General features: G+C 48.8%; 2 protein-coding genes across 4 annotated transcripts in view; one reads left to right on the top strand and one right to left on the bottom strand.

Annotated features, from left to right (window-relative positions):
• Nucleotides 1-547: 547 nt before the first annotated feature.
• LOC147092015 (uncharacterized) lies at nucleotides 548-13832 on the bottom strand. Of its 3 annotated transcripts, none has more exons than XM_085976982.1 (3): nucleotides 13752-13832; nucleotides 13176-13340; nucleotides 548-1609 (listed from the first exon to the last, which is right to left on the bottom strand). In XM_085976982.1, exon 3 carries the CDS (start codon nucleotides 1499-1501, stop codon nucleotides 812-814), a length of 690 nt encoding a protein of 229 aa, XP_085833108.1. In that variant the 5' UTR covers nucleotides 1502-1609; nucleotides 13176-13340; nucleotides 13752-13832; the 3' UTR covers nucleotides 548-811. The 3 variants fall into 3 exon arrangements, with proteins under 3 accessions (XP_085833108.1, XP_085833109.1, XP_085833110.1); XM_085976983.1 differs by lacking the exon at nucleotides 13752-13832 and adding an exon at nucleotides 13599-13741; XM_085976984.1 differs by lacking the exon at nucleotides 13752-13832 and adding an exon at nucleotides 13418-13584.
• A 546-nt stretch (nucleotides 13833-14378) lies between these two features.
• LOC147092014 (uncharacterized) overlaps nucleotides 14379-24972 on the top strand; it is a 33587-nt gene continuing 22993 nt past the window's right edge. The window contains exons 1-2 of the mRNA XM_085976993.1: nucleotides 14379-14447; nucleotides 14859-15023. The gene's annotated coding sequence lies outside the window, so the exon portion shown is untranslated. The remainder of the gene's footprint in view (nucleotides 14448-14858; nucleotides 15024-24972) is intronic.

Below are 24972 nucleotides of genomic sequence, written 5' to 3'. Positions count from 1 at the left end.
GGCACCTCAAGGGAGGGGAGCGCTTCCAGGAGCACCCCGCCTCCTGCTTGGGGCACTACTGCTGAATTTAATGCACAGGGGCTCTAACTTTTTCGGGGGGCTAAAATTAGCCCTGGTGAATTTAGCGACCCAAAGGGGGCGCCACTGAATTTTTCCCCCAAGAGTCTAAATGGGCTGATGGAGCAGAGGGATCCAGGGCTACAGATACACAAATCACTAAAAGTAGTGACACAGGTTAATAAGGCCATTAAAAAAAAGCACTGGGGTACATTCCTAAAGGAGCCTTCTGTTCCGTGCCTAGGAGCTCTGAACCATGGCAGAGACGTTTCTCACACGCCTCGAGATTAACCCGCACGGCAACTTTGCTGTCAGTGAAGAGAGATGAGAAGGACCAAAGTGCCGTTTGCCCCTCTCAGTGTGGCCCTGAAGGACTGTGTCCAGGCTGGAGTTCTGTTCCCGCCGTACGATCCTCCCCCAGTTTGTCCTTTCTGAGCTCCAGCCAGGTGAGGATAAGCACTCAGGTGGGAAAGACAAAAATCTACAATAATGTGTTTAAAACAAAGCTGGTTTATTTGACAGCTATCCAGAATATTAAACTCCAGCCCAGTTATTGGGGTTATTTACATCAGCAGAAACAAACCCCAACTGTCAGAATGAACATGGTTCAGTCCTGGATGTGATTAACAGCAGCAACAACAGAATCCAACCCCTGCAGTCACTTGTGAACTCGCTGGTGTCTCAGCAGGATGGATGACTGATTGAATCCCTTCCCACACACGGAGCAGGTGAACGGCCTCTCCCCAGTGTGAACTCACTGGTGCCTCAGCAGTTTGGATGATTCAGTGAATCTCTTCCCACACTCAGGGCAGGTGAACGGTCTCTCGCCAGTGTGAGTGCACTGGTGTACAGTGAGCTGAGATGATCGCCTGAACCCAGTCCCGCAGTGCGAGCACCTGAACGGCCTCTTGTCAGTGTGAACATGCTGGTGTCTCAGCAGGTCGGATGACTGAGTCAATCCCTTCCCACACACGGAGCAGGTGAACGGCGTCTCCCCAGTGTGAGTGCGCTGGTGTACAGTGAGCTCAGATGATCGCATGAACCCAGTCCCGCAGTTAGAGCACCTGAACGGTCTCTCCCCAGTGTGAACACGTTGATGGTACGTCAGAACCCAGGAAGTTTTATAGCACTTCCCACAGTCCGAGCATTTAAATGGTCTCTCGTCAGTGTGAACTCGCTGGTGATTCAGCAGGTTGGATGACTCTGTGAATCCCTTCCCCCACACGGAGCAGGTGAACGGCCTCTCCCCAGTGTGAAATCGCTGGTGTCTCAGCAGGGTGAATGAATCAGTGAATCCCTTCCTACACTCGGAACAGGTGAACGGCCTCTCCCCGGTGTGAATGCGCTTGTGTCTCGATAGGCTAGATGATTGGCTGAAGCCTCGTCCACACACAGAACACGTGTACGGTTTCTCCCCGCTGTGAACGGTGCTTTTTGCTTCCATGTTCAGAGGCCGGTGATATTCAGATCCGATGAGTCGGGTGACTCTGTCAGATCTTGACGTGGTGTTTGGTTTGAGTTTCCTGTCTGCAAATCCTCCCCTTCCAGTGCCCTGTAAAATTAATTTAAAACAGGGAGCGTAAGAGACAACCCACAAGAAAACAAAGGCAGGTTGTGAAATTGAGCTTAATGAATCTGGTCATTTGTGGGGCCGGCACCAGAAAAAAAGTGACCATGAAAGCTGCCGGATTGTCATAAAAACCCCACTGGTTCACTGATGTCCTTCAGGGAAGGGAATCCGCCACCTGGTCTGGGCCTACACAAGACTCTGGCCTCTATGGGAGGAGAGAGAGAGAGAGAGGTGGGTGTGGTAGGGGGAGGGGGGCGAAGGAAAGGAACTTTATACATCTGCAACTCGACCAGAACTTTGATAGAACCTCCAAAACCCGCAACCTCAAGCACCTAGAAGGACAAGGGCAGCTGTTGTATGGGAGCACCATCATCTCCAAGTTCCCCTCCAAGTCACACATCATCCTGACTCAGATATATTCATCGTTGGTGGGTCAAAATCCTGGAACTCCTTACCGAACAACATTGTGGGAATACCTTCACCACACGGACTGCAGTAGTTCAAGAAGGCGACTCACCACCCCCTTCTCAACGGGAAACTGGGGTTTGGCAATATTTGCTGCTCTTGCGAGCTACGCCCACATCCCAAGAATGAATTCAAACAAATCTGAATATGTAAACTGGATTAAAAGCCTGCACAGAAATACTTGTTCCTAAAACAATACTATTTTACATTGTGCTGACAGTGTCTGTGTAACAACCTAATCTCCCCTAGAATCCACCTCCCTTGACAGTCTCACATTGGAAATTGTTGGGTCCTCCTGGGCTCAGAAGTACTGGGGGTTAAACCCAGCAGCTTCTCCTCCATCTCCACTCCAGCTCAAACTGAAACATAGAAGATAGGAGCAGGAGTAGGCCATTCGGCCCCTAGAGCCTGCTCCGCCATTCAATGCGATCATGGCTGATCATCCAAGTTCAGTACCCGGTACCTGCTTTCTCCCCATACCCCTTGATCCCTTTAGCCTTAAGAAATATATCCAACTCCTTCTTGAATATATTTAATGTATTGGCCTCCACTGCCTTCTGTGGTAGAGAATTCCACAGGTTCACCACTCTCTGGGTGAAGAAATTCCTCCTCATTTCTGTCCTAAATGGCCTACCCCTTATCCTTAGACTGTGACCCCTGGTTCTGGACTCCCTGACCATCGGGAACATCCTTCCTGCATCTAGTCTGTCCAGTCCTGTCAGAATTTTATCAGTTTCAATGAGATCCCCTCTCATTCTTCTAAACTCCAGCGAGTACAAGCCCAATCATCCCAACCTCTTCTCATACGTCATTCCTGCCAGCCCAGGTATCAGCCTAGTGAATCTTCGCTGAACTCCTTCCACGGCAAGAACATCCTTCCTCCGATAAGGCGACCAAAACTGCACACAATACTCACGATGTGGTCTCACCAAGGCCCTGTACAACTGCAGCAAGACATCCTTGTTCCTGTACTCGAACCCTCTCGCTACGAAGGCCAACATACCATTTGCCTTCTTAACCGCCTGCTGCACCTGCATGCTTACCTTCAGCGACTGGTGCACAAGGACACCCAGGTCTCGTTGCACTTCTCCTTCTCCCAATCTATTGCCATTCAGATAATAATCTGCCTTCATGTTTTGGCCACCAAAGTGGATAACCTCACATTTATCCACGTTATATTGCATCTGCTATGCTTCTGCCCAATCACCCAACCTGTCCAAATCATCCTGTAGTTTCTCAGCATCCTCCTCACAGCACACACGCCCACCCAGCTATGTGTCGTCTGCAAATTTGGAGATATTACATCTAGTTCCCTTGTCTAGATCATTAATATATATTGTGAATAGCTGGGGTCCAAGGACCGATCCCTGTGGTACCCCACTGGTCACTGCCTGCCACTCAGAATAAGACCCGTTTATTCCAACTGTTTGCTTTCTGTCTGCCAACCAGTTCTCTATCCATGTCAATACCTTGCCCCCAATCCCATGTGCCTTAACTTTACACGCTAATCTCTTATGCGTGACCTTATCGAAAGCCTTCTGAAAGTCCAAATGCACAACATCCACTGGTTCTCCCTTATCTATTTTACAAGTTACATCCTCAACAATGAAGCAACAAAAAGACCTACACTGGCGGCCAGGGACCTACCTTCCGTCAGCCTGCAATAAAACTCTTCCCGACAGCCGCTGACTAATGGCGGCCCCAGCACCCACAATTCCCCGCGCCCCAGAAACCGCTCTATCCAATACGCTGATTTCCCCGCTGAGAGTGCGCATGCTCCCCAGGGCCGCGGGCCATTCTGGGAGCCTGGCTCCTGTCCTTTTCCTGATTCGGACTCGGCGGAACCGGCTGAAGAAACCGGGAAGCGGCGGCTCGGATGGGAGAGGCGCTGCACCCTGGGTTTCCTGGTGCCGGGGCTCTGGCCGCACGTCCGCCGGGCCCAGATGCTCTGATTCTGATTGAGTTTTTTGATGAGGTAACAGAGGGGGTTGATGAGGGCAATGCGGTTAACGTGGTGTACATTTATTTCCAAAAGGCGTTCGACAAGTGCCACATAATAGGCTTGCCAGCAAAGTTGAAGTCCATGGAATAAAAGGGACAGTGGCAGAATGGATACGAAATTGGCAAAGTGACAGGAAACAGAGAGTCGTGGTGAACGGTTGTTTTTCGGACTGGAGGAAGTTATACAGTGGTGTTCCCCAGGGGTCGGTACTAGGACCACTGCTTTACTTGATATATATTAATGACTTAGACTTGGGTGTACAGGGCACAATTTCAAAATTTGCAATGACAGAAAACTTGGAAGTAAAGTTAACAGTGAGGAGGATAGTGATAGATTTCAAGAAGACATAGACAGGCTGGTGGAATGGGCGGACATGTGGCAGATGAAATTTAACGCAGAAAAGTGCGAAGTGATACATTTTGGTAGGAAGAACCAAGTGAGGCAATATAAACTAAAGGGTACAATTTTAAATGTGTGCATGAACAGAGAGACCTGGGGGTATGTGTGCACAAATCGTTGAAGGTGGCAGGGCAGGTTGAGAAAGTGGCAAAAAAAGCATACGGGATCCTGGGTTTAATAAATAGAGGCACAGAGTCCAAAAGCAAGGAGGTTATGATGAACCTTTATAAAACACTGGTTCGGCCTCAACTGGAGTATTGTGTCCAATTCTGGGCACCGCACTTTAGGAAGGATGTGAAGGCCTTACAGATGATACAGAAAAGATTTACAAGAATGGTTCCAGGGATAAGGGATGAGGGACTTCAGTTATGTGGATAGACTCGAGAAGCTGGGGTGGTTCTCCTTAGAGCAGAGAAGTTTGGGAGGAGATTTGATAGAGGAGTTCAAAATCATGAGGGGTCTGGAGAGAGTAGATAGCGAGAAACTGTTCCCACTGGCGGAAGGGTCAACAAGCAGAGGACACAGATTTAAGGTGATTGGCAGAAGAACCAAAGGCGACATGAGGAAAAACTTTTTTACGCAGCGAGTGGTTAGGATGTGGAATGCACTGCCTGAGAGGGAGGTGGAGGCAGATTCAATCACGGCTTTCCAATGGGAATTGGATTAAGTGCCTGAAGTAAAGAAATTTGTAGGGTTACGGGGAAAGGGCGTGGAGTGGGACTAGCTGAAGTGGTCTTGCAGGGAGCCGGCACGGGCTCGACGGGCTGAATGGCCTCCTTCTGTGCTGTAACCATTCTATGATTCTATAAAATATTACAAAGTTTGTTCTACAGAAGCACGGGGTTTATCTGCTTTTATTGATGAATTTAAAAAGTCTCTATTAAAACCTGAGCCAGTGTGTTGTGAGCCAAAGAGCCTTGTGTCCAATGAGGGGAATAAAGGCCCACAGCCTCCCCTGGCCCCGGGCCCTGAACAAGGGACTGGAGAAACTCGCTGCCCTGCGGATCAATCAGCCGGCGCTAGTCCCGCCCCTCGGGCTCCCCGATTGGTTGGAGGACCCGCCACCGGCTCGCTCCTCCAGCCCCACCCCACTCGCTCCCTATTGGTCGGACGCTCCCGTCAATCACGCCGTGGTCCCAGGTCACGTGTCCCCAAGGAGATCACGTGCTCCATCAAATTGACGCCGCTCAGTCCGGGGCCTTGCGGACTCTCAGGTTTTTCTATTTCTCTTTATTCTCTCCCGACCCACCCCTCCCCCCCCCCCACCCCGCGTGATTCTGCACCTAATCGGAGCGGAGGAAACTCACTTTGCATCACCGATCGCGACTCTGGAACCGACACCAAGGCCTTTCCCCGGAATGCCCCGCGCCGACTCCGTCCGGCAGGATCCGAGTGCGCAGGCGCAGCTCCGAGTGGGGGAGGGGGTTGGTGTCCTCTGGGCATGCGCAGTTATTCCCCTTGGTGACCGGGAGGGGTCTCTGTGCTGGACTCGGTCCAAACTGTCGCTCCCTGTGGCATGCGCGGACTATCGTCTGTCAATCAACCATCAGCCAGAAGAGGTCGCTGGTGAGACCAGTGAAGAAAGAAACACTTGCAATTCTATAGCGCCTTTCACCACCACTGGACGTCCCAAAGTGCTTTACAGCCAATGAAGTACTTTTGAAGTGTAGTCACTTTTGTAATGTAGGAAATGCGGCAGTCAAATAACGCACAGCAAGCTCCCACAAACAGCAATGTGATAATGACCAGATAATCTATCTTTTTGTTAACTCTGTTTCTCTCTCTACCGATGTTGCCTGGCCTGCTGAGTGTTTCCGGCATTTCCTGTTGTTATTTCAGATTTCCAGCATCCACAGTATTTTGCTATTATCCTTTTGTTACATTGATTGAGGGATAAACATTGGCTAGGACACCGGGGATATTTCCACTGCTCTTTCCCACATTACAACAGTGACCACACCTCAAAAGTACTTCATTGGCTGTAAAGCACTTCAAGACGTCTGCTGGTCATGAAAGCACTATATAAATGCAAGTCTTTCTTTCTCAAAATAGTGTCATGGGATCTTTTACATCCACCTGAGAGAGCAGACAGGGCCTCAGTTTAATGTCTCATCCGAAAGACGCCACCTCTGACAGTGCCTCAGTACTGCACTGGAGTGTCAGCCTGAATTTTTGTGCTCAAGTCTCTGGAGTGGGACTTGAACCCACAACCTTATGCCTGAGGCAAGAGTGCTACCATAGAGTCATAGATTTATACAGCACAGAAAGGGGCCCTTCGGCCCATCGTGTCCACGCCGGCCATCAAGCCCTGTCTATTCTAATCCCATTTTCCAGCACTTGGTCCGTAGCCTTGTATGCTATGGCGTTTCAAGTGCTCATCTAAATGCTTCTTGAATGTTGTGAGGATTTAATGCCTCTACCACCCTTTCAGGCAGTTAGTTCCAGATTCCACCCACCCTCTGGGTGAAAAAGCTTTTCCTCAAATCCCCTCTAAACCTTCTGCCCCTTACCTTGAAACTATGCCCCCTGCTTACTGACCCCGCTACTAAGGGGAAAAGTTCCTTTCTATCTACCCTATCTATGCCCCTCATAATTTTGTACACCTCAATCAGGTCCCCCCTCAGCCTTCTCTGCTCTAAGGAAAACAACCCCAGCCTGTCCAGTCTCTCTTCATAGCTGAAGCGCTCCAGCCCAGGTAACACCCTGGTGAATCTCCTCTGCACCCTCTCCAATGCAATCACATCTTTCCTATAGTGGGGCAACCAGAACTGCACACAGTATTCCAGCTGTGGCCTAACTAGCGTTTGGTACAGCTCCATCATAACCTCCCTGCTCTTGCCTTCATTAGCCGAGGCATAGAATATAAGTATCCCATATGCCTTCTTAACCACCTTATCCAGCTGTCCTGCTGCCCTCAGGGATCTATGTACATGCACACCAAGGTCCCTCTGATCCTCTGTCCTTCCTAGGGTTCTACCATTCATTGTGTATTCCCTTGTTAGTCCTCCCAAAATGCATCACCTCACACTTTTCAGGGTTAAAATCCATTTGCCACTGTGCTGCCCATCTAACCAAACCGTCTATATTCTCCTGTAGCCTGAGGCATCCCTCCTCGCTATTTACCACTCCACCCATTTTCGTGTCATCTGCGAACTTACTGATCATACCTCCTACATTCATATCTAAATCATTAATGTACACTACAAACAGCAAAGGACCCAGACCCTGTGGTACACCAATGGACATATGCTTCCAGTCACAAAAACAACCTTCGCCCATCACCCTTTGCCTCCTGCCACTAAGCCAATTTTGGATCCAATGTGCAAAATTGCCCTGGATCCCATGGGCTCTTACCTTCTTGACCAGTCTCCCATGTGGGACTTTGTCAAAAGCCTTACTGAAGTCCATGTAGACTACATCAACTGGACTGCCCTCATCCACACACCTAGTCACCCCCATCGAAAAATTCAATCAAATCGGTTAGACATGATCTCCCCCTGACAAAGCCATGCTGACTATCCTTCATTAATCCTTGCCTCTCCAAGTGGAGACTAATTCTGTCCCTCAGAATTTTTTCCAAAAATTTCCCTACTACTGATGTTCGGCTCACTGGCCTGTAATTCCCTGGTTTATCCCTACTGCTACCCTTCTTGAATAATGGTACTACGGTAGCTGTTCTCCAGTCCTCTGGCACCTCCCCTGTGGCCAGAGAGGTTCTGAAAATTTGTGTCCGAGCCCCTGCAATCTCCTCCCTTGCCTCACACAGCAGGCTGGGATACATCTCGTCTGGGCCTGGGAGTTTATCCACTTTTAAGCCCACTAAAACCACTAGTACCTCCTCCCTCTCAATACTAATTTGTTCAAGTATATCAGAATCCCCCTGCCTGATTTCTATGCCTGCATCGTCCTTCTCCATCGTGAACACAGATGCAAAATATTAATTTAAAACCTCACCTACATCTTCTGGCTCTACACACAGATTGCCACTTTCGTCCCTAATGGGCTCTACTCTTTCCCTGGTTATCCTCTTGCCCTTAATATACTAATAAAACACCTTGGGACTTTCCTTTATTTTGCCTGCCAGTGTTTTTTCATGACCCCTCTTCGTTCTCCTAATTTCTTTTTTTAAGAACCCCCCTGCACTTTCTATGCTCCTCTAGGGCTTCCACTGTTTTTAGTCCTTTGTATCTGCCAAAAACCTCCCTTTTTTTCCTAAACCATTCTTGTATGTCCCTTGGCATCCAGGGTTCCCTGGGCTTGTTGGTCCCACCCTTGACCTTTACGGGAACACGTTAGCTTTGTACTCTCTCTATTTCCTTTCTGAAAGATTCCCACTGCTCTGATGTGGATTTTCCTACAAGTAGCTGATCCCAGTCCACTTTGGCCAGATCCTGCCTTATCATATTAAAATCGGCCTTCCCCCAATTTAGACCCTTTATTTCCGGTCCATCTTTGTCCTTTTCCATAACTACTTTAAATCTCACCGAATTATGGTCACTGTCACCAAAATGTTCTCCTACTAACCCTTCTATCTCTTGCCCTGCTACATTCCCTCGAATTAGGTCCAGTACCGCCCCCTCTCTTGTAGGACTTTCTACATGTTGGCTGAAAAAGCTCTCCTGGATGCACTTTAAGAATTCCACACCCTCTAAGCCTTTCACACTCTGACTATCCCAGTTAATATTGGGGAAGTTGAAATCCCCAACAATTATTACCCTCTCATTTCTACACTTCCCTGAGATTTGCCTACATATCTGTTCCTCTATCGCCCCCTTACTGTTTGGGGGCCTATAGTACACTCCCAGCAAAGTGCTTGCCCCCTTTTTGTTTTTAAGTTCTACGCATATGACCTCAATAGCGGAACCTGCTAAGGTATCATCCCTCCTTACAGCAGAAATTGACTCCTTGATTAATATTACTAACCTGATTTTTGGTCAACTCTTGGAGTATTCACATTTAATAAATCTCTGGGAGAAGGAGTCGCTTCACTTGTACTTGTTCCTGGGGCCTGATCACCTTCCCCAGGAGCAGGGCCTTGACCCTGACTTTGTTCACTAGTACTGGTTCCAGGGGCCTGATCACCTTCCCCAGGAGCAGGGTCTTGACCCTGACATTGTTCACTTGCACTGGTTCCTGGGGCATGATCACCTTCCCCAGGAGCAGGGCCTTGATTCTGGGGGTGCTTTATTGCACCGCTTGGTTTACTTGAGAAGAGCCCCATCAGGGCGAGTGCGGGAGGGTCAGGGGGCGAGTGCGGGAGGGTCAGGGGGCGAGTGCGGGAGGGTCAGGGGGCGAGTGCGGGAGGGTCAGGGGGCGAGTGCGGGAGGGTCAGGGGGCGAGTGTGGGAGGGTCAGGGGGTGAGCGCGGGAGGGCCAGGGGGCGAGCGCGGGAGGGTCAGGGGGCGAGCGCGGGTGCGTCCATCTCCAGGACCAGTGTGTATCTGAGTCAATGGGACTCTCTCTGACCTTTCTCCCCAGTCCATCTCCAGGACCAGTGTGTATCTGAGTCAATGGGACTCTCTCTGACCTTTCTCCCCGGTCCATCTCCAGGACCAGTGTGTATCTGAGTCAATGGGACTCTCTCTGACCTTTCTCCCCAGTCCATCTTCAGGACCAGTGTGTATCTGAGTCAATGGGACTCTCTCTGACCTTTCTCCCTAGTCCATCTCCAGGACCAGTGTGCATCTGAGTCATAGAAACATAGAAGATAGGAGCAGGAGTGGGCCATTCCGCCCTTCGAGCCTGCTCCGCCATTCAATGAGATCATGGCTGATCATCCAAATTCAGTACCCTGTCCCTGCCTTCTCCCCATATCCCTTGATCCCTTTAGCCATAAGAAATATATCCAACTATTTCTTGAATATATTTAATGAACTGGCCTCCACCGCCCACTGCGGCAGAGAATTCCACAGGTTCACCACTCTCTGGGTGAAGAAATTCCTCCTCATTTCAGTCCTAAATGGCTTACCCCTTATCCTTAGACTATGACCCCTGGTTCTGGACTCCCCGGCCATCAGAAACATCCTTCCTGCATCTAGTCTGTCCAGGCCTGACAGAATTTTATAGGTTTCAATGAGATCCCCTCTCAATCTTCTAAACTCCAGTGAGTATAAGCCCAATCGACACAATCTCTCCTCATACGTCATTCCTGCCATGCCAGGTATCAGCCTGGTGAATCTTCGCTGCACTCCTTCCATGGCAATAACGTCCTTCCTCAGGTAAGGCGACCAAAACTGCACACAATACTCAAGGTGCGGTCTCACCAAGGCCCTGTACAACTGTAGCAAGACATCCTTGTTCCTGTACGCGAACCCTCTGGCTACGAAGGCCAACATACCATTTGCCTTCTTAACCGCCTGCTGCACCTGCATGCTTACCTTCAGCGAGTGGTGCACAAGAACACCCAGGTCTCTTTGCACTTCCCCTTCTCCCAATCTATTGCCATTCAAATAATAATCTGCCTTCCTGTTTTTGCCACCAAAGTGGATAACCTCACATTTGTCCACATTATAGTGCATTTGCCATGTTTCTGCCCAATCAGCCAACCTGTCCAAATCGTACTGGAGTTTCACGACATCCTCCTCACAGCTTACCCTCCCACCCAGCTTTGTGTCGTCTGCAAATTTGGAGATATTACATCCAATTCCCTCATCCAGATCATTAATATATATTGTGAACAGCTGGGGTCCTAGGACCGATCCTTGCGGTACCCCACTAGTCACTGCCTGCCACTCGGAAAACGACCCATTTATTCCAACTCTTCGCCTTCTGTCCGCCAACCAGTTCTCTATCCAAGTCAATACCTTGCCCCCAATCCCATGTGCCTTAATTTTGCACGCTAATCTCTTATGTGGGACCTTATCGAAAGCCTTTTGAAAGTCCAAATACACCACATCCACTGGTTCTCCCTTACCTATTTTACCAGTTACATCCTGAAAAAATTCCAGTAGATTAGTCAAGCATGATTTACCTTTAGTAAATCCATGTTGACTTTGTCCGATCCTGTCACTGCTTTTCAAGTGCATCTATTACATCTTTTATAATAGACTCTAGCATTTTCCCCACTGCCGATGTCAGGCTTACCGGTCTATAATTTCCCGCTTTTTCTCTACCACCTTTTTTGAATAGTGGGGTAACATCAGCTACCCTCCAATCCATGGGTACTGTTCCAGAGTCTATCGAGTTCTGGAAGATGACCAGCAATGCATCGACTATTTCTAGGGCCACTTCCTTAAGATGTAGATTATCAGGCCCTGGGGATTTATCGACCTTCAGTCCCATCAATTTTCCTAACACCATTTCTGTTGAGTCTGTGTTTTCAAATGTAGTTCTGCTGAATAACAGGACACAGACTACAGAAATAATTAAACAGGTCTTTAGTGATTGAGGGTCAGGGCTGAATTGGGATACACTTTGCTCCGCAGGATTTATATACCGGTGTGGTGACCACTGGTACTACAATGTACAGGAGCCATCAAAAAGTAGTCCATCACCTTAAGGTATCCTCTTAAGGTGGTACAGGTTACATACACTACAATTTCCCTACAAATACTGATCTCTTTCAGTTCCTCCCTTTCATCAGACCCTATGTTCCCCGGCAGCTCTGGGAGGTTATTTGTGTCCTCCTTTGTGAAGACAGAACCAAAGTATGTATTTAGTTGGTCTGCCATTTCTTTGTTTCCCATTATAAATTCCCCTGATTCTGACTGCAAGGGACCTACGCTTGACTTCACCAATCTTTTTCTCTTCACATATCTATAAAAGCTTTTACAGTCAGTTTTTATGTTCCGTGCTAGCTTACTCGCATATTCTATTTTCCCTTTCTTAATTAATCTCTTTGTCCTCCTTTGTTGAATCCTAAACTGCTCCCAATCCTCAGGATTGTTGCTTTTTCTGGCCAATTTATATGTCCTCTCCTTGGATCTTATGCTATCCCTAATTTCCCTTGTTAGCCATGGTTGAGTCACCTTTTTTGTTTTATTTTTATGCCAAACTGGGATGAACAAATTCTGTATCTCATCCATTCGGTCTTTGAATGTTTACCATTGCCTATCCACCGTCAACCCTCTGAGTGCCATCCCCCAATCAATCCTACCCAACTCACTCCTCAGGCCATCGTAGTTTCCTTTATTTAAATTGAGGACCCTAGTCTCTGAGTCAACTACTTCATTCTCCATCCTAATGAAGAATTCGATCATATTATGATCGCTCTGACCCAAGGGGCCTCGTACAACAAGATTGCTAATTAATCCCTTCTCGTTACATAATACCCAGTCTAAGATTGCCCGATCTCTGGTTGGTTCCTCGACATATTGTTCCAGGAAACCATCCCGTAAACACTCCAGGAATTCCTCCTCCACAGTATTGTTACTAATTTGGTTGGCCCAATTTATATGTAGATTAAAGTCACCCATGATGACTGCTGTGCCCTTATTGCACGCTTCTCTAATTTCCCTTTTAATGCCACCCCCAACCTCCACCTTACTGTTTGGAGGTCTATAAACCACTCCCACTAATGTTTTTTTCCCCTTAGTATTTCTCAATTCTACCCATACAGATTCCACATCATCAGAGCTAATATCCTTCATTACAATTGTATTAATCAATGGGACTCTCTCTGACCTTTCTCCCCAGTCCATGTCCAGGACCAGTGTGTATCTGTGTCAATGGGACTTTCTCTTACCTTGCTCCCCAGTCGATCTCTGGAAGCTCTTTGAATCGGAAGGGTTCTCTCCGGTTGGTGCTCACAATCCGGTGGTGGTTCACCTACTGGTGTTCCTCAGTCTACAATCCCTGTTTACTTCGAGCTGAGCACCTTCCTCAATCACAGCATCATTCACCGGGAGATCTATTTGTGGCAGATCAGAAAATAAGAACAATATTGAAAGCGTGAAATAATGTAATGTAGACTTTTAATCTGCTTACTAATAATTGAATTTCAAGGCCGAGTATTAGTTTGATTTTGTCCCTTTCCTCAGATCCCCAGTTCGAGGGCTGTGTGCTTAGTTTGGAGATTTTCCTCACTGTAAATTTCCGGCCTGCTGAGACTCCCCCATTTTCACTGCTCTGGGCGGAAATGCGCCATTTTCTGTACGGAGTTACTAACCGGAGCAGTGACCCTGTGACCCTCCCTCGCTGTGATCTAAACTCGGGGCTGAGCAGCCGCTGTAGGGCCGGGTGCTGAATGGAGCCGAGTTCCCTCAGTCAGAGAGCGGGCCCTGTAACCCGGGCAACCAGCCTGTTTCTGACCCTCACTCACCGATCAACCCGCGCCACCCGGCACTGCGCCTGCGCGGAACAAGGGAGCGGCACTGCGCCTGCGCGGCACGGCAGCGGCGCGTCACTGCGCCTGCGCGGGGGAGAGAGAGAGAGAGAGAGAGGGAAAGAGAGAGAGAGAAAGAGAGAGAGCGAGAGAGAAAGGGAGCAGCACTGCGGCTGCGCGGGAGTGCGAAAAAGGGAGCGGCACTGCGCCTGCGCGGGAGAAAGAAAGAGAGCGGCACTGCGCCTGCGCGGAACAGCGATGTCGCACGAACGCATCACTATCGCTCCCACTGGTGGGAGAACTACATCGGAACATATCAGTGTTAATATGTTCCTATGTAGTCCTCCCAGCACTGGGAGCGATATTGATGCCTTCCTGCGACATCGCTCTTCCGCGCAGGCGCAGTGCCGCTCCCTTTCTCTACCGCGCAGGCGTGGTGCCGCATCCTTTGGCTCCCTCTCCCGCGCAGGCGCAGTGCCGCTCCTTGCACTTCCGCGCAGGCGCACTACCGCTCACTTACTCCCTCCCGCGCAGGCGCAGTGCCGCTCCCTTTCTCCCTCTGCTGCGCAGGCGCAGTGCAGCTCCAGTTTTCTCTCCCGCGCAGGCGCAGTGCTACTCCCGTTCTCTCTCCCACGCAGGCGCAGTGCCGCTCCGCTGCCGTCCCGCGCAGTGCCGGGCGGCGCCGGTTGATCGGTGAGTGAGGGTCAGAAACGGGCTGGTTGCCCGGGTTACAGGGCCCGCTCTGTGACTGAGGGAACTCGGCTCCATTGAGCACCCGGCCCGACAGCGGCTGCTCAGCCCCGAGTTTAGATCACAGCGAGGGAGGGTCACAGGGTCACCGCTCCGGTTAGTAAATCCGCACAGAAAATGGCGCATTTCCGCCCAGAGCAGTGAAAATGGGGGAGTCTCAGGAGGCCGGAAATTTACAGTGAGGAAAATCTCCAAACTAAGCAGACAGCCATCGAACTGGGGATCTGAGGAAAGGGACAAAATCAAACAAATACTCGGCATTGAAATTCAATTATTAGTAAGCAGATTAAAAGTCTACATTACATTATTTCACGCTTTCAATATTGTTCTTATTTTCTGATCTGCCACAAATAGATCTCCCGGTGAATGATGGTGTGATTGAGGAAGGTGCTCAGCTCGAAGTAAACAGGGATTGTAGACTGAGGAACAACAGCAGGTGAACCAGCACAGGATTGTGAGCACCAACCGGAGAGAACCCTTCCGATTCAAAGAGCTTCCAGAGATCGACTGGGGAGCAAGGTAAGAGAAAGTCCCATTGACTCAGATACACACTGGTCCTGGAGATGGACCGGGGAGAAAGGTCAGAGAGAGTCCCATTGACTCAGATACACACTGGTCCAGGAGATGGACTGGGGAGAAAGGGCAGAGAGAGTCCCATTGACTCAGATACACACTGGTCCTGGAGATGGACCGGGGAGAAAGCTCAGAGAGTCCAATTGACTCGGATACACACTGCACCTGGAGATGGACTGGGGAGAAAGGTCAGAGAGAGTCCCATTGACTCAGATACACACCGGTCCTGGAGATGGACTGGGGAGAAAGGTCAGAGAGAGTCCCATTGACTCAGATACACACTGGTCCTGGAGATGGACTGGGGAGAAAGGTCAGAGAGTCCCATTGACTCAGATACACACTGATCCTGGAGATTGAACCTCCCACACTCGCCCCCTGACCCTCCCGCACTCACCCCTGACCCTCCCGCACTCACCCCCTGACCCTCCCGCACTAGCCCCCTGACCCTCCCGCACTCACCCTGATGGGGCTCTTCTCAAGTAAACCAAACAGTGCAATAAAACACCCCCAGAATCAAGGCCCTGCTCCTGACGAAGGTGTTCAGGCCCCAGGAACCAGTACAAGTGAGCAAAGTCAGGGTCAAGGCCCTGCTCCTGGGGAAGGTGATCAGGCCCCAGGAACCAGTACAAGTGAAGCGACTCCTTCTCCCGGAGATTTAGCAAACGTGAATACTCAAGTGTTGACCAAAAATCAGGTTAGTAATATTAATCAAGGAATCAATTTCTGCTGTAAGGAGAGATGATTCCTTAGCAGGTTCCTCTAATGAGGCCATATGGGTAGAACTTAAAGACAAAAATGGGGCAAGCACTTTGCTGGGAGTGTACTATAGGCCCCCAAACAGTAAGGGGGAGATAGAGGAACAGATATGTAGGCAAATCTCAGAGAAGTGTAGAAATAAGAGGGTAATAATTGTTGGGGATTTCAACTTCCGCAATATTAACTGGGATAGTCAGAGTGTGAAAGGCTTAGAGGGTGTGGAATTCTTAAAGTGCATCCAGGAGAGCTTTTTTAGCCAACATGTAGAAAGTCCTACAAGAGAGGGGGCGGTTCTGGACCTAATTCGAGGGAATGTAGCAGGGCAAGTGGTCGAAGGGTTAGTAGGAGAGCATTTTGGTGACAGTGACCATAATTCAGTGAGATTTAAAGTAGTTATGGAAAAGGACAAAGATGGACTGGAAATAAAGGTTCTAAATTGGGGGAAGGCCGATTATAATATAAGGCAGGATCTGGCCAAAGTGGACTGGGATCAGCTACTTGTAGGAAAATCCACATCAGAGCAGTGAGAGTCTTTCAGAAAGGAAATAGAGAGAGTACAATGCCAACATGTTCCCGTAAAGGTAAAGGGTGGGACCAACAAGCCCAGGGAACCCTGGATGTCAAGGGACATACAAGAATGGTTTAGGAAAAAAAGGGAGGCTTTTGGCAGATACAAAGGACTAAAAACAGTGGAAGCCCTAGAGGAGCATAGAAAGTGCAGGGGTGTACTTAAAAAAGTAATTAGGAGAACGAAGAGGGGTCATGAAAAAACACTGGCAGGCAAAATAAAGGAAAATCCCAAGGTGTTTTATTAGTATATTAAGGGCAAGAGGATAACCAGGGAAAGAGTAGAGCCCATTAGGGACCAAAGTGGCAATCTGTGTGTCGAGCCAGAAGATGTAGGTGAGGTTTTAAATTAATATTTTGCATCTGTGTTCACTATGGAGAAGGACGATGCAGGCATAGAAATCAGGCAGGGGGATTGTGATATACTTGAACAAATTAGCATTGAGAGGGAGGATGTACTAGTGGTTTTAGCGGGCTTAAAAGTGGATAAACCCCCAGGCCCAGACGAGATGTATCCCAGCCTGCTCTGTGAGGCAAGGGAGGAGATTGCAGGGGCTCTGACACAAATTTTCAGAACCTCTCTGGCCACAGGGGAGGTGGCAGAGGACTGGAGAACAGCTAACGTAGTACCATTATTCAAGAAGTGTAGTAGTAGGGATAAACCAGGGAATTACAGGCCAGTGAGCCGAACATCAGTGGTAGGGAAATTATTGGAAAAAATTCTGAGGGACAGAATTAGTCTCCACTTGGAGAGGCAAGGATTAATCAAGGATAGTCAGCATGGCTTTGTCAGCGGGGAGATCATGTCTGTAAAGTCTGTGTGTTCTAGTTGTAATTAATAACACACAGGGTACAAGATTAAAGTTGAACAGGTCTTTACTGGTTGGAGTTCAGGACTATCTGAAATACAATCTTACTACACAGTGCTTATATACCGGTGGTCACCACCGGTACTACGTATACAGCAGCCAGAGAAAGTAGTACATCTCTTAAGGGGGAACAGGTTACATACACCACAATCCTCCCTTTGTAGCTTAATAGTCATATCCCCATTTAACATAACATCATAACATATATACATATATATAACTTCAGGTATAAACAGTTCAAAGGTTCAGTCTCTCAGGAGGCCTTCAGATTCGGTCTAGATAACGCCTTTCAGTGGTCTCTGATTCTTGTTGCTGAGGTGACTCTGCTTGTTGGTTTCCTATGTATTGGACGTCATCATCAGGTACAGTCCTTGCCGAGGTAGATGCTTCAGGTTCATTAACATCTTCCACAGTTGTCTCTGTCGCAACCATGGGTTCGACCCTTGCTCTTGATTCTACCAGTTGATCCGCATGACGCCTTATCACATTGTTACCAATATCTACTGTGTACATCAGAGGTCCTTGTCTGGCCCGAATTGTTCCGGGCTGCCATTTTTCGTTTCCATAGCCCCTTGCCAACACTGGTTGTCCTACTTCGAAACTTCGAGTGGACTTGTTATTAATATACCGGAACTGTTTGTTTTCCACTTCCCTCCGCACATTTGGTTTTAACAAGTCCAACCTGGACCGCAACCTCCTGTTATAAAACATCATGGCAGGACTTTGGTTAGTCACTGCATGAGCGGCGTTTCGATACGCCATTAGGAAATTGTCCACCTTGTGCTGTAGCGGAATCTGGTCATCGTTCATGGCCTTTATTGCCTTTTTGAATGTTTGGACAAATCTCTCGGCCAACCCGTTTGTCGCCGGATGATATGGGGCAGAGGTATAATGTTTCACCCCATTCTTCTTTAAGAATTTTTGGAATTCTTCCGACACGAACTGTGGTCCGTTGCCCAAACAGATCTGTTCTGGCAATCCGCTCCTTGCGAATATTGTTCTTAACACCGCAATTGTCTTTTCTGAAGTAGTGGTATTCATCTTGATCACTTCTGGCCATTTGGAATGTGCGTCCACCGCAATTAGGAACATGGAGTCCATGAATGGACCAGCAAAGTCAATATGTACGCGTTGTCATGGGGCTGAAGGCCATTCCCATGGGTGTAGTGGTGCGATCGGAGGTGCATTTTGCACTTTTTGGCACCCAGCGCAGCTTTTCGTCAACTCCTCTATCTGTTGGTCAATACCCAGCCACCATACATAAGCCCTAGCAAGACTTTTCATCTTAACTCCCCCCAGATGACCTTCATGCAGTTCTTTTAGAACTCTTTCCCTTATCTTGGGAAGAATAATCACTCTTGTCCCATACATCAAAGTACCATGGCAGACGGACAGCTGGTCTCGCCTTGCCGAGAATGCCGGTAACAGAGGATCACCACGTGTTGGCCATCCTTTCACTGTCACCTCGTAGACTCTGGACAGTGTCGGGTCATTCCTGGTTTCTCTTTCAATACTTGCATTGGTGACTGGTAAACACTCGATGATGGTCGAATGAAATAACTCAACAGGGTCAACTTTCGTCGTTTCTTCTTCTTCAGGTAGTGGCAGGCACGACAGCCCATCAGCATTGCCATGCTGCTTCGTACCTTTGAATTCTATTTGGTATTGATGTGCCCCTAGGAAAAGGGACCATCTCTGGAGACGCTGTGCTGTCATCACTGAAACACCCTTCTTAGGGTTAAAAATGGATACCAACGGCTGATGGTCTGTCAGAAGTGTGAATTTTTGGCCCTGCAGGTAATGATTAAACTTCTTCACTCCCCATACAAGGCTGAGAGCCTCCCTATCGATCTGCACATAGTTGCGCTCAGCGGAGGTCAATGATCTGGATGCAAACGCGACTGGCCTTTCCGTGCCATTTGGCAACTTGTGTGAGAGTACTGCCCCAATACCATATGGAGAAGCATCACAAGCCAACCGAATAGGCAGTGTCGGGTTGAAGTGAGCCAACACTTCCTCTGAGGTGATCAATTCTTTGCTTTTGCGAAATGCCTTCTTACAGTTTTCGCTCCATTCCCATGGTACCCCCTTCTGTAAAAGAGCGTTTAGCGGGTGCAGTACCGTGGATAGATTTGGTAGAAATTTATGGTAATAGTTAATCAATCCTAGAAACGACCTCAACTGAGAGACATTATCCGGAGCGGGAGCCTTTACAACTGCCTCTATCTTGTCAGGAGACTTATGAAGCCCCTCCCGGTCAATGACATGACCACAGTACGACATCCGCTTCTGGAAGAACTCACATTTCTGCCGATTAACTCTAAGTCCACACTCTTTCAGCCTGTTGAGCACCAGTTCCAAGTTTGCGAGGTGTTCTTCATCACAATCACCTGTAATCAGAGTATCGTCCAGGTAACATTGTGTGCCTGGAATTCCCTGTAATACCTGCTCCATGGCCCTCTGCCAAATTGCTGGAGCCGATGCCACTCCAAAAACCAGTCTATTGTACCGGTACAAACCTCGATGCGTGTTGATCGTGAGGTATTGGCGTGACTCTTCTTCAACCTCCATCTGCAAGTACGCCTGCGCCAGGTCTATCTTGGTGAAGTGTTTCCCGCCAGCAAAAATATCCTCAATCCGCGGAAGCGGATACTGCACCGTGTGAAGCACCGGATTAATGGTGATTTTGAAATCTCCACAGATGCGAACCTTCCCTGGTTCTCCTGGCTTGTTGCTCGAAGGACGTTTCATAACGGGAACAATGAGCATAGCCCACTCACTCCAATCTACCTTAGACAGTACACCTGAATGTTCTAGCGCTTCCAGTTCCGCTTCTACAGTAGGTCGTATTGCATAGGGTACCGGTCTGGATTTAAAACATTTTGGTTGTGCATGTTCATCAATCTTGATGTTTGCCGTAATTCCTCTCAGTGTTCCCAGTCCCTGCTGGAACACCTCTTTAGCATCATCCAATATTCTGGACAATCTTTTAGGTTTGACATCTGTTTCCCCGGAATCTACCGTTAGTGCCTTCAAGGAGTGCCAGTCCATATACATTTTCCTAATCCACTCCCGTCCCAGTAGTGGTGGACCTCCTTCAGGTAGCACATATAAGTCCATTACTTGGCTTTCTTCGCCCTTGTGGACCACTTTTACCTCTATCTTTCCGACGGGGTACACTCTTTGCCCCGTGTATGTTTTCAATATAATCTCCGTATCCCGTAGGGGAATATGTTGGAATAACCTTTTGTAATCTTTCTTATTCATGACCGTCAATGCCGATCCAGTGTCCAATTCCATCTTTACTTGGACTCCTGCTATCTGAAGGGTGACCCAAATTGTCTGGAGAGCTGCATCCTTACCAACGTTGTGTACTCTTAAGCTACCCAGTTCATTACTGCTAGCGTCTGAATCTGACTTCTGTTCGGTCGAACTGTTCTTTGTCACCTTGTGTACCTTTATGTATTTTCCTTGCGATGACTTTTTGTTGCTGGTCTTCTTTCCTGACCGGCATACTTTAGCTATGTGGCCAAGCCTGCCACATGTTCTGCATTCTTGGTTTTTAAACCAACACTGGTTCTGATCATGCGTTGTCTTTCCGCAACGATAACATTTTACAGTACTCAAACCCAATTTATTTGTACTGAGTTCCGGTGACCATAGCTGCATTACTGCCGTGCCTCTCGCTGCGGCTTCGTGTGCTGCTGCCATAGTGACCGCTTTCTCAAGCGTCAGCTCATTCTCCTCGAGCAATCGCTTTTGTGTATCTTCTTTTAATAAACCACACACAAATTTATCTCGTAGCGCCTCTGTCAATCTCATTCCGAATTGACAGTACTTTGCTAGCTTACGCAATTCCATTAAATATTCAGCATTGCTTTCATCCTTCAGCTGCCTTCTGCTGTAAAATTTAAATCGTTCCGCTAGCATCAGCGGCGTGGGGTTTAGGTGATTTTTCAGGACAGTAACAATCTCCTCGAACGTCTTATCCGCCGGTTCATCTGGTGAACAAGGTGTTTCAATTGCCCGCATGTCTTCGCACCCATTAAGTTTAATAATGTTAGTGCTTTCTCTGCATCTGGGATTTTATTTGCTTTACAATAATTTTGTATGCGTTCTACATACATAGCCCAATCTTCGATGTCGCTATGAAAGGTGTTAATGTTCCCATGTTTAGGCATCGTTGCAATTTAATTTATTTTTATTTTTATCCAAGATGGCGGCTTCCGCGCTCTTGTCTTCGTCCTCCGCCTACAAAATGGTGGTTTTCCCGTGCTTGGCAGTCTTCACCCTTCCCCCGACGCTGTCTCCGCTTCACCGCGGCTCTCGCACCTTCAGTTGCCCCCAGACGCTGCGCCTTTTTAGCCCGAATGCGGCCCGGCCCTTATCACCAGCCACGATCGATGCCCCCGCGCTGCGCCTTTCGGCCCGAATGCGGCCCGGCCCTTATCTCCGGTCGCGATCGATCTCACCGCCCTTATTCCTCCGTCTTCCCTCCCCATCTGTACAGCCAACGCGGCCAATTTTCTGGTCGCGTCGCTGCCCGGCTTACCCACTACCGAGGTAGAAAGAAGATAGCTGACAGCCGCTGATGGAGGCTTCGAGTTCAGGATGTCTTCTGCACTCTGGTTTCTCGATGTCTGCCGCGCGACGTGTCTTCCAGCAGGGTGATGAGGGTGGAAACCTCTCTTCGACGTCCGTTCTGTGGACGAAGCCGCCGTGGATATAACTGCCGCAGGGTAAGAATCTGACTCATCGCCACTGTAAAGTCTGTGTGTTCTAGTTGTAATTAATAACACACAGGGTACAAGATTAAAGTTCAACAGGCCTTTACTGGTTGGAGGTCAGGACTATCTGAAATACAATCTTACTACACAGTGCTTATATACCGGTGGTCACCACCGGTACTACGTATACAGCAGCCAGAGAAAGTAGTACATCTCTTAAGGTGGAACAGGCTTAAGTTCTCTTAAGGGGGAACAGGTTACATACACCGCAATGTCTAACCAATTTGATTGAATTTTTCAATGGGGATGACTAGGTGTGTGGATGAGGGCAGTCCAGTTGATGCAGTCTACATGGACTTCAGTAAGGCTTTTGACAAAGCCCCACATGGGAGACTGGTCAAGAAGGTAAGAGCCCATGGGATCCAGGGCAATTTGGCACATTGGATCCAAAATTGGCTTAGTGGCAGGAGGTAGAGGGTGATGGTCAAAGGTTGTTTTTGTGACTGGAAGCCTGTGTCCAGTGGTGTACCACAGGGTCTGGGTCCTTTGCTGTTTGTAGTGTACATTAATGATTTAGATATGAATGTAGGAGGTATGATCAGTAAGTTTGCAGATGACACGAAAATTGGTGGAGTGGCGAGGAGGGAAGCCTCAGGCTGCAGGAGAATATAGACGGGTTGGTTAGATGGGCAGCACAGTGGCAAATGGAATTTAACCCTGAAAAGTGTGAGGTGATGCATTTTGGGAGGACTAACAAGGGAATACACAATGAATGGTAGAACCCTAGGAAGGACAGAGGATCAGAGGGACTTTGGTGTGCATGTACATAGATCACTAAGGGCAGCAGGACAGCTAGATAAGGTGGTTAAGAAGGCATATGGGATACTTGCCTTCATTAGCCGAGGCATAGAATATAAGAGCAGGGAGGTTATGATGGAGCTGTACAAAACGCTAGTTAGGCCACAGCTGGAATACTGTGTGCAGTTCTGGTTGCCACACTATAGGAAGGATGTGATTGCATTGGAGAGGGTGCAGAGGAGATTCACCAGGGTGTTACCTGGGCTGGAGCGCTTCAGCTATGAAGAGAGACTGGACAGGCTGGGGTTGTTTTCCTTAGAGCAGAGAAGGCTGAAGGGGGACCTGATTGAGGTGTACAAAATTATGAGGGGCATAGATAGGATAGATAGAAAGGAACTTTTCCCCTTAGTAGAGGGGTCAATAACCAGGGGGCATAGTTTCAAGGTAAGGGGCAGGAGGTTTAGAGGGGATTTGAGGAAAAGCTTTTTCACCCAGAGGATGGTTGGAATCTGGAACTCACTGCCTGAAAGGGTGGTAGAGGCAGGAACCCTCCCAACATTCAGGAAGCATTTAGATGAGCACTTGAAATGCCCTAGCATACAAGGCTACGGACCAAGTGCTGGAAAATGGGATTAGAATAGACAGGGCTTGATGGCTGGCGCAGACACGATGGGCCGAAGGGCCGCTTTCTGTGCTGTATAAATCTATGACTCTATGGTAGCACTCTTGCCTCTGAGGCATAAGGTTCTGGGTTCAAGTCCCACTCCAGAGACTTGAGCACAAAAATTCAGGCTGACACTCCAGTGCAGTACTGAGGCACTGTCAGAGGTGGCGTCTTTCGGATGAGACATTAAACTGAGGCCCTGTCTGCTCTCTCAGGTGGATGTAAAAGATCCCATGACACTATTTTGAGAAAGAAAGACTTGCATTTATATAGTGCTTTCATGACCAGCAGACGTCTTGAAGTGCTTTACAGCCAATGAAGTACTTTTGAGGTGTAGTCACTGTTGTAATGTGGGAAAGAGCAGGGGAAATATCCCAGGTGTCCTAGCCAATGTTTATCCCTCAATCAATGTAACAAAAGGATAATAGCACAATACTGCGGAAGCTGGAAATCTGAAATAACAACAGGAAATGCTGGAAACACTCAGCAGGCCAGGCAACATCCATAGAGGGAGAAACAGAGTTAACAAAAAGATAGATTATCTGGTCATCATCACATTGCTGTTTGTGGGAGCTTGCTGTGCGCTGTTTGACTGCCACATTTCCTACATGACAACAGTGACTACACTTCAAAAGTACTTCATTGGCTGTAAAGCGCTTTGGGACGTCCGGTGGTGGTGAAAGGCGCTATAGAAATGCAAGTCTTTCTTTCTTCACTGGTCTCACCAGCGACCTCTTCTGGCTGATGGTTGATTGACAGACGATAGTCCGCGCATGCGCAGAGGGAGCGGCGGTTTGGACCGAGTCCGGCACAGCGACCTCTCCCGATCACCAAGGGCAACAACCGCGCATGCCCAGAGAAGACCAACCCCCCTCCCCCACTCAGAGCTGCGCCTGCGCACTCAGATCCTGCCGGCCAGAGTCGGCGCGGGCCATTCCGGGGAAAGGCCTTGGTGTCGGGTCCAGAGTCGCGATCGGTGGCGCAAAGTGAGTTTTCTCCGCTCCGATTGGGTGGAGAATCGCGCGGGGTGGTGGGGGAGGGGTGGATCGGGAGAGAATAAAGAGAAACAGAAAAACCTGAGAGTCCGCGAGGCCCCGGACCGAGCGGCGTCAGTTGGACGGAGCACGTGCGCTCTTCGGGGACACGTGACCTGGGCCCAGGGCCTGATTGACGGGAGCTTCCGACCAATAGGGAGCGAGCGGGGCAGATCCTCCAACCAATCGGGGAGCCCGAGGGGCGGGACTAGCGCCGGCTGATTGTCTGATCCACAGGGCAGCGAGTTTCTCCAGTCACTTGTTCAGGGCCCGGGGCCAGGGGAGGCGCTGGGCCTTTATTCCCCTCATTGGACACAAGGCTCTTTGGCTCACAACACACTGGCTCAGGTTTTAATAGAGACTTTTTAAATTCATCAATAAAAGCAGATAAACCCTGTGCTTCTGTGGAACAAACTTTCTAATATTTTATAGAATCAGAGAATGGTTACAGCACAGAAGGAGGCCATTCAGCCCGTCGAG

The sequence above is a fragment of the Somniosus microcephalus genome, unplaced genomic scaffold (genome assembly GCF_052327205.1).
Source record: "Somniosus microcephalus isolate GS21.2 unplaced genomic scaffold, FLI_Smic_1.0 unresolved_chr3, whole genome shotgun sequence".
NCBI lineage: Eukaryota > Metazoa > Chordata > Chondrichthyes > Squaliformes > Somniosidae > Somniosus > Somniosus microcephalus.
This window is presented reverse-complemented; position numbering and strand designations above follow the sequence as displayed.

Excerpts from the sequence above, each read along its gene's own strand:
- LOC147092015 (XM_085976982.1), bottom strand. The coding sequence starts at position 1,501 with ATGGAAGCAAAAAGCACCGTTCACAGCGGGGAGAAACCGTACACGTGT.